Here is a 16,340-nt window from a genome sequence, read left to right as displayed (position 1 = left end):
CGAGTCCAGAAGCACATCAAGTGTGGTGTCATTGAATAGCAGCTGAGCCTTTTCCCGTCTGGAATCCATCGTCACCTGTCATCTTCTGTTTCCAACAACTTCTACAAATTACATCTTGGGATTGTCATTTGTGTTCTCATCATGACTACTGCCTTGCATCAGCTGCCAAACCCAGAAGTAAAACTGTTTAAAAAGCCACTACTGCTGAACTTTCAGGTTTTCAGCATGACACTGGACAATTTCAACCTGTCTCCAAGTTAATATCAGGGCTGTATACCTCATGTTCTGTGGCACTCTCCTCTCTGGTGGTCTGAATTAAATCAGGAACTCGTCATTTGAACCCTCAAATCCAAATTACGAGTTTCTGATCTCATTTGGTCCATCAGAAAGGTGCGGAGCACAGATGAGGTGCTCCTCATAGAGAGCATCTGTATATTTTGTTCATGTAACCGAACAGGCACAGCCCTGCATGTACTTGCTGTACCTACTTTCTTGGCTGGGGAATGTTGTCAAGGTGAAGGCAGAGCCAAAGAGATTAAATGAATTTTAAAAATATTGGGAGGTAGTTCCCCCCGTCCATGATAGTTATACTGTTATACTAACAGTTGTTATTGTTTTCCATATCCTTTATTTGTTCAACCCAGCCCTGATGTGGACCTGATCTCTTGTGCCTACTGAACTGATATCAGTTGCTATATTACATACTGGCTCAGTTCAGCAGGAACAGGAGTTGGGCCTTTAAACTACGTTGTTCAGTAGGACTGAGTGCATTGAAGGAAATCATAGCAAAAGGAAGAGAAGAGAAAATATCAGCTAATCCAGTTTGTGAGATTCCTGCTGTGTCTGTGGCTAAGCTTTTCTTTAAGCTAGTCCCTGTTTCTGTGGTGTTGATGTAATAAACATCCCTCTTTATTTATTAGCAACATTACAACTGTGGTGAATGAACAAGATGGCAGTAGAAGTAACTGAATTATTTTATCCCTTGTCAAAATCTAAATTCTTGCATTTGTGTTTTGGAATTTTGTACATTTTATATTCCACACTGTAATGATCTCTTGTTTCAAACATAGTAATCTACACTTGGAAAGACTGCCGTAACTCTATATGTACTTGAAGGAGTTATAATTTGGTAAAATATCTCTGGGTGGTCTCCTGCCTGATTGCATCTGAGAGCTTGTGATTCACAGCTGTAGCTTTACCGCTTGTGTTTTGGGGAAAGACGGTAAAACTGTGGTATATCTGTTGAGTCTTTGGATAATCTCCATTGCAAAAGGGCAATGAGATACTGCTCTACTTCAATGCCACTTTCCCACGCTATCCTCACACCCCTTGATGTCTTTAATATCTAGAAATCAATCCTCAATAACTGAACCTCCAGAGCCCTCTGGGGTAGAGATTTTCCTCCTCAGCTCAGTCCCAAATGGTCTACCCCTTACTCTGAGACTATCCCCTAGTTATAAATCCATGCCCAATCAAGAAAACATGTTTTCTACATCTACTCTGTCAGGCCCTGTAGAATTTTATGTTTCAATTAGAAACAATTTTCTCAGTACTCAGAATTCTAGAGAATATAGTCTCCTCAATATCTCCTCACAGGGCAATCCTGCCATTGCAAGAATTAAGGGACATGAGGAAAAATTTAAAACTTTTTCACACCAGAGGGTGGTGGGCATTTGGAATTCACTGTCTTAGGTGGTGGTTCAGGCTCAAACACTCAATTCATTTAAAAGGTACCTGTTTCTGCATCTGAAGTGCTGTAACCTGCAAGGCTACGGATTGGGTGCTGGAAAGTGGGAGTAAAATGACTAGCTAGATTTTTCTCTTTTTTGGCCAGTGCAGACATGATGGGCTGAATGGCCTCTTTCTTCACGATAGCTTCTCTATGGCTCTGTGACTTAAGTCTGTTGAACCTTTGTTGTGCTCCCTCTATGCAAGGACATCCTTCCGTGAGTAAGGAGACCAACACTGTACACAATACCCCAGGTGCAATCTCACCAAGGTTCTATACCATGCAGCAAGACTTCATTATTCCTCTACTCAAATTCTCTTCCAGTAAAGGCCAGCATAGCATTTGCCTTCCTAATTGCTTGCTACACCTGCATGTTATCTTTCAGTGACTCATGACCAAGAACACCCAGGTCCCTTTGGACATCAACAGTTCCCAATCTCTCAGCATTTTACATAAGTGGGAGCTTCCTATTAGTCAATGGCATTGAAATTCAAAAACAATTTATTTCTCAAATAAACAGAACGTAAATAGTGTTTGGACCAGGACTTTGGAATTATTTACTGAATGTTCAGAAAGTGGCTATATTGTTGCTAAGTACAGTTGTAGTTTTTGAACTGGTACTACTGATAAACATCTAAAATAACTTGAATAAAAGCAAAATACTGCGGATGCTGGAATCTGAAACAAAAACAGAAAATGCTGGAAAATCTCAGCATGTCTGACTGCACCTGTGGAGAGAGAATAGAGCTAACGTTTCGAGTCTGGATGACCCTTCATCAGAGCTGGCCAATGTTTCGAGTCTGACCTCTGACAAAGGGTCATCCAGGCTCAAAACATTCACTCTATTCTCTATTCAAAAGTAACTAAATAACTTGAATGTGTAAACCTCTCAAAAACTGAACTTTGTTCATTGTTTAATCAAGCGTGTTAATTTTCCCCACTGTGTAACTTGCAAGTTGAAATGAATGATTAGTTTTTGACTAGGCAGGGGAACAAATGGTTGGCTTTCAGTAAAAGGTTTTTAATTGATTCCTTTAATCACTACTTTTGTTGTTGCAATAAAGAAGACAGATGATTGTCACAGCTGGGAACCAACACTTTGGGTGCTAGGGACTAGTTGAGCAGTAGAAAAATGGAAGGATTATACCACTGTTAAAATAATTAAATGACACAATATTACATCATTCATAAGTGAATGTGTAATAAAGGCACTATAGAAATCAGTCTGCTGCATCAATTGGGAATAGATCTCTGAATCAAAACAATTTATGGTCTTTATTCATAGCAACAATCTCAACTACTGTGGTATCTCTGGGAATGTAGAGCCTCATACAGCAACCTTGGCTAGAAACTGTTTTTCAGGCATGACAGAAAGTCAGACCACAGAATAAATTTATTGAATCTAACCATTGTGAAAATGTATCTTCAAACTCTACTTCCGATTGTAAATTCACAGTAATCATCAGATTCTAATCATTGATCTTCACTGACTTGTGAACTACAACCCCCAAGTTCTTTCCCTGCCTTGAGTGCACAATCCTCATCAGGTTATAATTGTAGCTTATAAAGAGAAAAATAGGCACTGGAGATCTAGATAAAATATTAAATGAAAGTGGACAAACATGGAAATGTTGTACTGAAAAAGAAACATTACTGAATTCATAATGATTTTTCTATTCCAGATGTATTTATTAGCCAAAAGTTAGTTATGTGATAATTGGTTGCGTAACGTACCAGTAATGTATGATTGGTTGATCGAAGTTCCGCACTGGCAACTTATTTTAAGCAAGAAGTACATTTTTTAAAAATTCATTCATGGGATGTGAATGTCATTGACATCCCCAGCATTTATTTATTGCCCATCTATAATTGCCTTTGAAATGGTGACGACGAGCCACCTTCTTGAACGTCTGTTATTCAGCTGATTTTAGCTGAGGAGTTCCAGAATGTTAACCCAATGATGAAGGACTGATGCTATATTTCCAAGTCAAGATGACGTGTGACTTGGAGGTGAACTTGCAGATGCTGGTGTTCCAAAGCCACTGCTGTCCTTCTTCTAGATGCTAGAAGCTGCAGGTTTAAGAGGTGCAGATGGTGTACACTGCAGACATTGGTGATGGAGTGAGTGGATGTTTAAGGTCCGAAGTGGGGTGCAGATAAGCGGCCTATTTTGTCCTTGTTGGCATCAAGCTTCTTGAATGCTGTTGGAGCTGCAGTCATCCAGGCAAGTGGAAACCATTCCATCACAAACCTGATTTCTACCTTGTTGATGGTGAACAGGCTTTGGTGAATCAGGTGATTTACTGGTCACAGAATTTGCAGCCTCTGACCTGCTCTTGTCGCTACTGTATTAAATGGCTGATCCAGATCAGCTTCCGGTTAAGGGTAAGTATTGGAATTCCTAGTCCCACACTTGCAGCTGTCTCCCAAACTATGAACTGAAAGTGTGATGATGTAAGGCTGTAAACTCAATCAGCACTAACCCAATAATAACCCTCAGGTTTATGTCAAGAAATAGTAAAATAGCTAACATTTTTAAACAAAAGATTTGAAGGGATGCGCCAATGAGTTTATGCACTTTTTACACACGTTCATGTCTACTTTTGACAACCCCAAAGGACACCTGACCTCTTCTAAAGGTGTTGTGCAGCCATATCCAAAAGGGTATCCCACCTGTTCCTACTTATCTAATCTGCATATGTCCTGTTTCCCACTCCTTGTTGATGAAAATTTGACAAGTGGAGGCAGCTGCTGGTTTATATGGGCAGCTACCTCCCTGACGCACTGATATGTAATTTGGAATCCACCCTCAATCAACCCCATGCAAAAATGCTAGGTGCCACATTTTGGGGCAGTGCTTCTGGATCTGGGCCTCTGCAGCCATTTTCCTAATAACAGTGAGGCTCTCCAGCTTTACAACAATTCAGGCAATTGTTTTTTTGCTTTGGTGAACTTTAGCATAATGTCTGGGTACTATCCTCTTGCTCTAGAACAAAGAACAGTACAGCACAGGAACAGGCCCTTCGGTCCACCAAGTCTGTGCCAACATTGATGGCTCTCTAATTAATATTTTATTGCCTCTACGTGGTCCATATCTCTCTATTCCCTGCCTATTCATGTATCTATCCAGATGTCTGTGGAAATGAATAGGGTTGGGAAGCATTTTCTGATCAGGGCCAGTGTGATCTCCTGGACTCGTTTCGATCGCCTCAGGGGGTCGGAGAGGAATTTCCCAGATTTTTTCCCCCATATTGGCCCTGGGGTTTTCACTCTGGGTTTTCGCCTCTCCCTGGAGATCACATGGTCTGGAATGGGGGGGTGGGGGTGAGTTAATAGGTTGTGATGAACAAAGCATCGTAGCTGTGAGGGACAGCTCGGTGGATAGGATATTAGGATGTAAATAGGCTGGAAAATTGGGCGGGGATCCTGGATTCAGGATTCAATCCTGGACCGGGGAGCGGCGCGGGCTTGGAGGGCCGAAGGGCCTGTTCCTGTGCTGTATTGTTCTTGTTTGTTTGTCTCTTGAACATTGTTATAGAATCTGCTTCCATCACCACCTCCAGCAGCATGTTCCAGGCATTCACCACCCTCTGTGTGAAAAACTTGCACCTTACATCTCTTTTAAACTTTTCTGCTCTCACTTCAATCTATGCCCCCCCCCCCCCCCCCGAGTAATTGATCCTTTGACCCTGGGAAAAAAGACTGACTCTCCACTCTTTCCAAGCCTGTCATCTTGTAAACCTCTATCAGGTCCCCCCTCATCCTCTGATGCTCCAATGAAAACAATCCAAGTTTGTTCAACTTTCTTCGTACTCCATATCCTCCAAACCAGGCAACATCCTGGTAAATCCCTTCTGTACCCTTTCCAATGCAAAAACATTCTTCCGGTAGTGTGGTGACCAGAATTGTACACAATACTCCAAATGCGGCCTAATCAAAGTCTTATACAGCTGCAACGTGATTTTCCAATTTCGATACTCAATACCCCAACCGATGAAGGCCAGCATGCCATGCCTCACATATTTATCCTGTTCATCCCTCTGACACGAGAGTCAATTTAGCATAGCCAATCAACCTAACCTGCACATTTTTAGACTGGAGGAAACCCACTCAGACACGGGGAGAATGTGCAAACTCCATACAGACAGTCACCCGAGGCTGAAATTGAACCCAGGTCCCTGGCACTGAGGCAGAAGTGCTAACCACCGTGCCACCAAGCATGGTGGCACAGTGGGTTAGCACTGTGCCACTATGAAGAAAGGTTGAATAAACTTGGATTGTTTTCGTTGGAGTGTCAGAGGATGAGGGGGGCATGATCTTTATGGAACGTCACAGACTTCCAGTTAGAAAAGTACCCTTCCACTGCTACTCTCTGCTTTTTATGGCCAAGCCAGTTTAGTATCCATCTTATGAGCTCACCTCAGATCCCATATGACTTCACCTTCTGTAGCAGCCTGCCATGAGGAACCTTATCGAAGGCTTTACTAAAGTCTAAATTTATGTATGCCTCCTTCTTTTTCACTAAGCTCACAATCTCGTGCCATCCAGGGTTCCCGAATCTTGCCATCCTTAGCCTTCAGTTTTACAGGGACATACTTGTCCTGAATTGTTAACAACTGTCTTTTAAAAGACTCCCACATATCAAATGTGGATTTACCCTCAAACAACTCCACCCCCCCACCAAAGTCTATATTCCCTAGCTCCTGCCTAATACTATCATTGCCTTCCCCCAGTTGAGTACTTTCACTCTGGGACTATCCTTTTCTACAAGTATCTAGAAATATATAGAATTGTCTTTACTGTTCCCTAAATGGTCCCCCAGTGAGACATCAATCACCTGTCCGGGCTCATTTTCCAGAACCGGGTCTAAGATAGTCCAACTCAGGAAGTGGCTATCTACATATTGCCTCAAGAAGCACTCTTGGACACACTGAACAAACTCTGCCCCATCCGAGCCCCTGGCATTAAAGGAATCCCCTACTGTGAAGATCAACACAAAATAATTATTCAACAAGTTTCTCATTGCAATATCATCTACATCCATTTTAGAGGGGCCCATTACTCTTGATTAACCTTTTAATTAATTGTAAAACTTTAACCTTGAGAGCCCTCACAAGTTGATGTTTCATTTTGGAAGCTTTTTGTCTTCCTTTGCTTCGGGATCTACTCACACCTCTTGTCTATGTCTCTTCCCCCTATGGGCTAAATATTTTTTTTCACACACCTCGCATTGTTCATCTGTAGTTCAATGCAGTTTGCTGTCCATCAGTCCCTGTCTCTTTCTTCTAATGTTAGCTGTAGCAAAATCATTAGAACATTCAAAAATTCTGTCTTTTCAGCAGAACACTGAAGCCTTCTTTCATTGTTGCTTTCAATAACATTGGGTAAATTGAAACTGCTGAGCCATTTAGTTTCTTTTGCAGCTTCCTTTGAAAGGCCAGTATTTCTGCAGCTCATTTCATATACTGATGGCTTTCAGTGCAAATGTATACTTTAAAATTTAGAGTTATTACTTCACAATGATAGAGATGTAGGATGCATTTTTGCAGTTCAGACAATCGCTCATTTCTAAAGGTGTATGTAAATGCTTAAATGAGAACAGCCTGAATAACACTATGAAAAATATTGTATGGCCTCCACGTTGCCTTCAAGTATACAAGGTAAATGTCAAGCAGTGTAAAATGGCAGTAAAAGTATCTGCAGTTTATTCAAGTCGGGCTGCGTCAGACACTAGGAATGTGAAGCAGATGTCTCCTTTTAAAGAAGCAGAGTTTCAATGGATCTCTTTTACGTTACTGCTTCATAAAAACAAGAAAGACATTTCTAATTTCTCGTGTTTTTTTTTCATGGAATTGAATACAAGAGTTCACAAAATAAAATCTTGCATTTCTACTTGTTACATTTCTTAGATTTTATATTTTGTTTTGAACTGATGATTTTGAGTCATTTGTGTGTGAACATAGTGCTATCATCTGACTTTGATTTGGCATATAATTGCTTGGCTTTGCTACAAATCATTTTCTCTGCCAAACTCCACCAGCTTCAGAAGTATGTTTCTTAATTGGAACAAGGCACCAAAATTAACATAATAATGTTTGTAATAAATTCTGGGGAAGATTTTATACATAGATTTTCAGACATCTATTTCAAACATGAATGAAGCCACTAAAATCATTAAATATATTAAATTGTTCAATGCAGGACATCATGTGATTGCACTCTTTCAGATTGGGATTCTAGTATCCATTGTTGCAGGAGTTCAATAGTGCTCTGCACCTTGTCATCTTTTGATGCTCTACATCTTTTGTTCTTTAGTCTGTGTGCAGTACTAGCCAGCAATTCTGAAATTCCATCAGTGGCAGCTCCAGCTAACATGAACTGTAATAAAGAAGGCATGAAATAGGTAGCATCTTGTATTGAAGGAGAGAGGAATTAAAAACAATCATATTAATGGTTCTAAATTTTATTTTGAACAAGGACAGTCTGGTAAAAAAAAGTAAAAAATTTCAAAACATGATTTCTTTACCAACAGCCCCTAACCTGCAGCAAGTTGAGAACTGCCAACTGAATTCATTTCTAGTTATAGCATTCTGGTGTTATATTCTTTGTTCCTGCTGGATGCATACACTTCCAGGTTACAGCAAGGCAAGAAGGGTCACCAATCTACAAATTTAAAATCCAAGGCACTTGCAAAAATCAAACATTTACCAGAATTTAGTGATCAGGTAATTTAATCAATGTTTTTTTAAATTAAATCTATGCCACTAAGTTTATCAGTGACCTCACTGCTTTTGGAGTTTTTCATGGTTTTATGTGGATCCTAGATTTGCATCAAAAGTTCTGTAAACTGCAAGGCTATGGCCCAGGTGCCAGAAAGTGGGATTAAAATGATGGCTGGTCTTTTTTGGGGCTGGTACAGACATGAGGGGCTGAATGCTGTAACTTGTTATGGCTCTATATACATTAAAAGATTAATAATTAGATTTTGTTCTTGATATTGTGTTTTTGAGAATCAGAAATAACAAGAAATAATATAAACTTTATTGTGCGTGGCAGCATGGAGTTCTCTGATTTGTTATATTGAAGTGAAAACAGTCAATAAAAGTATGATACTTTAAAAGAAAATAATGCACTGATTTGTGGTTACTGAGTATGCATCACATTTACCACCTCACATTGTAATACGTTTAGAGACTAAAGATAACAGAACTTTGTCCTGGCTTGCCAAAGTCTCTAAGGAAACAGATAAAGTATTACATTAATGCACAGTTGATGTAAAGTAGAATCATTTTTTGTCCATTAATGGAACAAGAATGGAAATAAATAAGTGCATTTATTTTAAAAGGGGCTGTAATGATTGAAATCTAGTAAAGTGGAAAACAATTTATTTGTAATCGAAGGCTGATAATGTATTAGCCTTCACAAACTACAAACAAAGCAACTTCAGATACTCACAAGTTGCACGGACTCCTTTGCTATTGTGTGTCCACCTGCTGAAAATAATATAAAGCTCACGAGAAGGTGATTGATTAGCTCTTTAAGGTGACTTTGTTCTGTGCAGAGATACCCAGTGAATAAAGCAGTCCGCAGATCCTCAAGATTCATGGTTGACTTGTTGCTTACTGCCTTTATTTGATTGTACATAGATTTAATGTTTTCCTGCAAGTATTAAAAAAAAGGAAGACTTAAAAAAGATAAACTTATTTTATTTTCCCCACATAAATATACATATATAAAAAATTCCGACAGTAACTATGCATGAAAAGTACATGATTGGCTGGATGGGACAATGGGCTATCTTCAGGTGTGAACGGTGCTTTAATAAATACAAGTCCTTATACACACACCGAAACTTGAAGTGCCTGGAGGGAAAGCTTCATTAGACAGAAGAAAAATGGAAAACTCTGAACTATTCTACACTGCACCAGGTTAAGTATATAGTGTTCTGGACCAGGGTATGTCTTTTAGTAATGAAAAGAGATGGAGAAAGTCCCTGAGCAGATGTGGTCAGCATTTATACTGAGAAAAGAGCAGAAAGCTCCTCCAGCAGTTCACTTAGACATGACAGTCAAGGATCAATGAAATCCCATCACAATGCAATTTCACTTGAACTGATGAGATGTCCGATTACACTCAAAATTTCACAGCATCTTAAGCTGAAAGGTTATTTCTGGAAGGCAGTGGCAGAGGAATCAGTATTACGTATTCTCTCAGAAAGTTGACTTTCCACAAATACTTGCATGACCTACAACGAATGATTTATTAGTATTTACACCAAACTATAGATGAAAATGAAATTTAAAACAAGTAACAAGCTTTGTGTTTTAATTTGTTGTGATCACGCAATGTAGATTCTAATGGATTATTTCATATTAATTGTGATTTAGGATCAAATGTATTACCTCAAATAAAACAGGCTATTCTTGATTACCTTTCCCATGTCCAGCTCCATGGGATTGCTCTTGCATGACTCCATTTCTTCCTATCCAGACTGCAGTCAGCATATCTCCAGCAATGGCTTATGTTTCCTTTCACCACTGTTAGGGTGCTGGACCAGAACCCCAAGTTACCTTAAGATGCCAATCTAGACTCTAACAATTTTCCTATTTTGGCATAAATGTGAGGAAAGGATATTTCCTTCCAAGAATGATTCCACTGACAAAGTACGGATCTTTTATAGTAAAACAAACTTCAGTTAATAACACAGTTTAAATATAACTCTAACAAATGAAGCAGCTTAACTATTAACAGTTGAACAGTATTTAAAAATAAAAATAAAACTTTATAATTTCTAACTTATCACTGTTTAGTTCCAAATAAGCAACATTCCTTTTACAGCCTTAAATACCACTTTAAATACAGTTAGCAACCATGAATATACTTGCTTCATGTGTGTTGACAGTTTTGAAGCTTTAAGAGAAATGAAAGTTACAGAAGCCTGCAAAATCCTTCTGGCTTCAACTGCGAAACCCAAACTGCTTTCTATAAAAGCTGTTTCACGCTGCCACAGGAACTGCACATAAATCATGTCATCACATGACTCTGTCAATCACACTAATCAGAAATCCCAGAGAAACGTAACTAAACACAAGTCCATTGACTCTATTAAACCACTTGCAAGGATAAAGTCAGTAGTTAACCTTGTGCCCAGCATCTGAACTGCATTCTCTCCAGACATACCGACTGCATGTAGCCTAAAGCTGGATTTTTAAACATTCCCCTCAAATATCCATCTTACTTGCACTACTATCACACCATATTAACTCCAGGGCGTCTCACGCAATCTATCAGCACACACTGCCTGCCCCTCCCCCTTCCTTATGCTGCCCTCCTTGTGGTATTGCCCAGCAATGGGATCGGATTCCATGTGCAGACTGACGATGCCCATCTCGACCTCTCCACCATTCTTTGCAGTCGCTTCCTGTGATCTGGGATGACCTTCTAACATCAAGCCTTAGCTGAGTCACAACTTCCTGCAGCAGAAACAGCAAGTCATTGCTTCTGGTGCTTGCAACATTCTCCTCTGTGGCCTTTCACAGACGGAATGAGATTCTGAAACATTTGATTCCGAGCTTAATTCCTAACCTCATCTCCATTTTCAAGACCATTTAGTTCCCAACTGAGCCCCGTCTGCTGAAACTCTTATGTTCCTGTAACTTCAGACTTTTAATGCTTTTTATCAACAATTCTTCAGTCACACTCCATAAACTAATTTTCCGTAATTCACCACCTCAATTTGTTCCATTATTCCTGTCTGCACAGACCTGCACCAGTTCACTGTTCTCCAATTCATTAACTTGACTAATTACCAATTACTAATTAATTGGGCAGAATTTAGGAAATAGGTGGAGTAGATAGGCCATTTGATCCCTTGAGTCTGCTCCCCTATTCACCGAGATCATGGCTGAACTGATCCTTAGTGCCATTTCCCTGCACTATCCTGTTACTGGCTTCTTATGAGCTAATCACAGGAGATTCAGAATAGGTTATGATCACTTTATTTTCAAGCATATGCAGAGAGATCACTCCTTCAGAGAAAGGCCTTTGAGGCCGACTATGCCCAGCTGAAGAACCATGACATATTTAGAGAGTGAAAAATCATACAAGCAGCATATTATTTTGAATTTGAGCCTTGCCTATTTTATGTTCACATTAAACAATTTACAGATACTGCGAGGCAGGATGGCTGTTGCTCCAAGAATTATCTATCTTCCTAATCTCTTGTTGTTACTACGCTTGGCCTTGCACAGCCAGATTGAGGCGGTACAGACATCACTAGGCATACCAGCTAGCTATTCACCCATGTAAGCAGTCTTTGGTTATATCAACATGTTCTTTTCCCCTTATTGTGGAATTTTACTTCAACTTTTCAACAGTTTTGCGTAGATTCCCTAGTCCCGTGATAGGACATTTAACCTTTATAGAGATCCCTTAATTAACCATACTCTATTTGCCGTAAGGAACTGTTGGAGTAAATAATATTCATTAATTCTGTTTAACAATCCCCATATCCTTTGATGTCTTTATTATCTAGAAATCTATCGATCTCTGCCTTAGATATATTCAATGACTGCTAGCCTCCACAGCCCTCTGGAGTAGAAAATTCCAAAAATTCACCACTTTGAGAAAATAAATGACCCCTCATCCCAGTCCTAAATGACCAACGTCTTATTTCAAGACTGTCCCCTGGTTCTAGACCAGCCAGAAGAAACATCCATCCTGCACCAAGCCCTACAAGAATTGTGTGTGTTCTTTCTAAACCCAAGAGAATATAGGCCTAGTTTACTCAATCTCTCCTTAAATGATAATTACACCATCCCAGGATCCAATCAGGTGAACCTTCACTGCACTTCCTCTTTGGTAAGGATATCCTTAAGCAAAGAGACCAAAACTGTTCACAGTGCATCAGGCACGGTCTTACCAAGAGCTCTGTGCAGCAAGACTTATTTACTCCGACACTCACATTCTCTTGCAATTACGCCCAACATACCATTTCGGCAGATAAAGAGGATAAAGGAATGAAATTCCTACAATGTGTACAAGATTCCTTTCTAATCTAGTATAGTATGTCAAAAAACACTAGAGAATATTTGTTGCTGGATCTTGAAATGGTGAATGAATCAGAGCAAATAAGAGAAACAAGCAGAGGAACATGCAGAGATGCAAATGTTGGACTGGGATGGGCTCATTAAGAAGTCTCACAACACCAGGTTAAAGTCCAACAGATTTATTTGGAATCACGAGCTCTGAAAGCTCATGATTCCAAATAAACCTGTTGGACTTTAACCTGAAGTTGTGAGACTTCTTACTGTGCAATGACTGTTTAAGCTAATAATTGAGAAAACATAAGCATGATAAAGACCAAATTATTACCTTGGAGAAGAGCTGTTTTTCTTCAATGACCACTCTTACAATTTGATCCTGGGGGTTAGCATTCACCAGAAACTTAACTGGATCAGTCAAATAATTACGGTGGCTACAAGAGCAAATCAGAGGCTAGGAATTCTGTGAAGGGAAGCTTACCTCCTGACCCAAGGTCTTAGAACCATTTATAAGAAACAAATAAGGATTGTGATGGAATACTCTCCACTTGACTGGATGACTGCAGTTCCAACAACACAAGAAGCTCAACACCATTCAGGACAAAGAAGCCAATTTGAATGGCATCCAATCCAGAACCTGAAACGTTCATTCCCTCCAACACCGTGGAGAGTGGCAGCAGTATACACCATCTACAAGATGCACTGCAATATTTGGCAAGGATATTTTGGCAGCACCTTCCAAATCCTCAACTTCTCCATCTAGAAAATCAAGGGCAGCAAATGCATGGGAACACTACCACATGCAAGTTTGTCTCCATACCAGCCTGACCTGGAACTAATTTTGCCATTCCTTCACTGTCATGGAGTAAAAATCCTGGAACTTTCTCCCTGTCAGCACTAAGTGAACCTACACCACATAGGCTGCAGCAGTTTAAGAAAATGGCTCACCATTGCTTTCGCACTGGCAATAAATGCTGGCCTAGTCAGCAATGCCCACATCCAATGATCGAATAAAAAAAACATACTTAATAATTTGTTAGAGAAAGGCATACTACCAGAGAACAGCTAACACTATATCTATTTAAGGAGATAGAACATGTCCAGGGAACTACAGACCCAGTCAGCTTCACATCAGTTGTAAGGAGAAAAAAAATGAATCCTACTAAAGGGGAAAAAGAAAGTCATCTAGAAACCAAAAATACAACAATAGTCAATGTGGATTTCAATGGGGAAAGTCTTGCTTGGCCAATGTCATTGAATTATTTGAAAAGGTAAAAGATAGTAGACAGTGGTACAGCACATGTAATATATCGAGATTTCCAAAAGGTCTTCAATAAGCTTTCACATAATAGACCAATCTTTAAGTCTCCTGATTTTGCATGTTCTGCTAAGTAACAGAATGAGAAGAGAGCTGGTTGCAAAGCAAAAAGCAGATATTAGGAAGGATGGGAGGACGTTTGAGTGGAGCATAAACATCAGCATGTACTTGTTATGCTGAATGGTTCTTTTCTGTGCTAATGTAATTCTACATTAATTTAAAATCTTCATCCTCATTTTCAAATCCCACAATGGCATCACTCCATCCTTTTGCAATCTCCCCCAACCTTACTTTCCCATCAACATCCTTTAATCTTCCAAACTCTAGTCTACTGTAAGCCCTCACTGAAGCAGCCATCAGACACTTTGACCTACTCTCGAAACTCCCTTAATGTATCCTGATGACTCATTTAAACCCCTAAAAGGATGAAATAAACTGAACTGTATGGGAGGGAAAAATAACAGATAAAGGTTGATCAAATATGCTAATTACCTATGAATAGGAGCTTCAGGGAGTTGTAGCATTTTAGAAACTGTCATTTACATAGAAATTGTATTGTGGCTATCCACAATAATTAGCAAATTACATCTCAGAAAAAATAAGTTTATTGGCTTGGAAATTATTGAAGCCAAGGAGGACTGTGGTTTTGTGATAGAGAAGGAGGAGCATGAAACTTGGATCGGGTATGATTCTTCCCCTTTGCCAGCCCTATTGGAAATTCCAGCAATTTTTCTGGTGAGCCCATAATATGCCCATTTACTAATTGGCAGGAATATTGTATCACATTTATTTCAAGGGAAAAATATCTCACTACATATTTCCCTCAGTCCCACAATTGGCCACGATGGATGCCAGAGTCTCAGCTGTCTAGAATTATTCATGCAAGTCACTGCACTGCCAAAACTGGTAGAAGTTACCAGCGGCACTTTTGGAATCATTTCCTAATGGCTCCAGAGCCCCATGGATCTACTCGCACTGCAACAAAATGCTGCAGAGAAACTCCTGCTCCCTTAGGTCGGCATTTCAGTTGTTCTGGGTGTCTGTCCAAAGTATTTAACATTGCCTGGCCTTCCGATTTCCAAATCAGTCAGGGGCTTCAGCAGTGGAGGAATCCTAATTACAGGCTTAGCTTCACATACGTAGCTGCCTGCAACCTCCCGGGTAATTAACGTCTAAGTGCTCAGGAATCAAAATTATGATCAGCCTAGTCTAACAATGGAAATGCAGTGGTGCAGGTTGGAACTGCACTCAAGCGTGAAGGTGCTTATTGCCCAAAATTACTGGGACAGGCTCATTTGCACGATGTCTCAGTAAGGGTAAATCAAATTACCCACTCCATCCACCATGTTACTGCACCAGGGGAAGGTTGGTCATGGAGTTGGAGGAGCCTTGGTTTTGTAACATAATCAGTCAATCCATTCCAGGCCTCAGTGGGAGCAATGCAATTTCTCAGTTAGTGGGAGTTCCGCTCAATCATTTAAAGAGTTAAAATAAGTGGATTGGTGGCCTGTCTGCCACCACACTGGAATTTTTCTATTCACTTTGTTTAATACAGGTATAAATGGTTTTGCCTCCTAAATCTATTTACCCCTGATCTTTCAACTTTGCCCCATTTCCATATTATATTCAGTATACCTAACAACATCCATTTAGTTCCCAATGTTCAGTATCTTGATCATATTCATAATGAATTTCACTACAGATTTTACAGGGCCCTAGCCAGTGCCTTCAACACAACTTCAAATTTACCATCAAACGTAAATTTGATTTGTACTTAGTTTCTAAAATTCAAGTTGTTAATGTGGGTTAGGAATACTGGTTATTCCAGCACCATTCTTTGGGACACTCAGTTGAAAATCCCTCTGACCGCAACATCACTCCCTTAACAAGTAATTGCAGCTTTCTTTCCCCAAGTCAATCTCTTATCCAGACCAGGTTTTACCATGAATTTCCACTCCTTTCAATTTCAGTAACAGACTTTTGTTAAAAAAAAACTTATCAGAAGGCTATTGCAAATCTAAGCACACTGCATTGCAATCCTCTTCAATTTTAACTTGCAATTTCACTTTCACAAAGATGTCAAGAAGGGATCTTTCTTTCAGTTGGCTGTCATTTGCTGGATGATACAGATATTGTGCAAATTGCCTCAAGAATTATTTTAATACGTATTGATGCAAGACTTATGAATCTGCCATTGCTAGGAGCATTCTAAATCCCTGGGAAGGTGCAAATGAAAAAGGGAAAAAAATTG

General features: G+C 39.7%; 1 protein-coding gene across 3 annotated transcripts in view; it reads right to left on the bottom strand.

Moving 5' to 3' along the window:
* Positions 1 to 7,401: 7,401 nt before the first annotated feature.
* fancc (FA complementation group C) overlaps positions 7,402 to 16,340 on the bottom strand; it is a 154,726-nt gene continuing 145,787 nt past the window's right edge. For all 3 annotated transcript variants that reach the window (XM_078214414.1, XM_078214416.1, XM_078214415.1), the window contains 2 exons: positions 9,185 to 9,388; positions 7,402 to 8,107 (listed from right to left, as the gene is read on the bottom strand). In XM_078214414.1, coding sequence (XP_078070540.1) covers positions 7,922 to 8,107; positions 9,185 to 9,388 — 390 coding nt within the window. In that variant the 3' untranslated portion in view covers positions 7,402 to 7,921. The remainder of the gene's footprint in view (positions 8,108 to 9,184; positions 9,389 to 16,340) is intronic.

Source organism: Mustelus asterias, chromosome 6 (assembly GCF_964213995.1).
Source record: "Mustelus asterias chromosome 6, sMusAst1.hap1.1, whole genome shotgun sequence".
Taxonomy (NCBI): domain Eukaryota; kingdom Metazoa; phylum Chordata; class Chondrichthyes; order Carcharhiniformes; family Triakidae; genus Mustelus; species Mustelus asterias.
The sequence above is the reverse complement of the archived record's forward strand: the minus strand, read 5'-3'. Positions and strand labels throughout refer to the sequence as shown.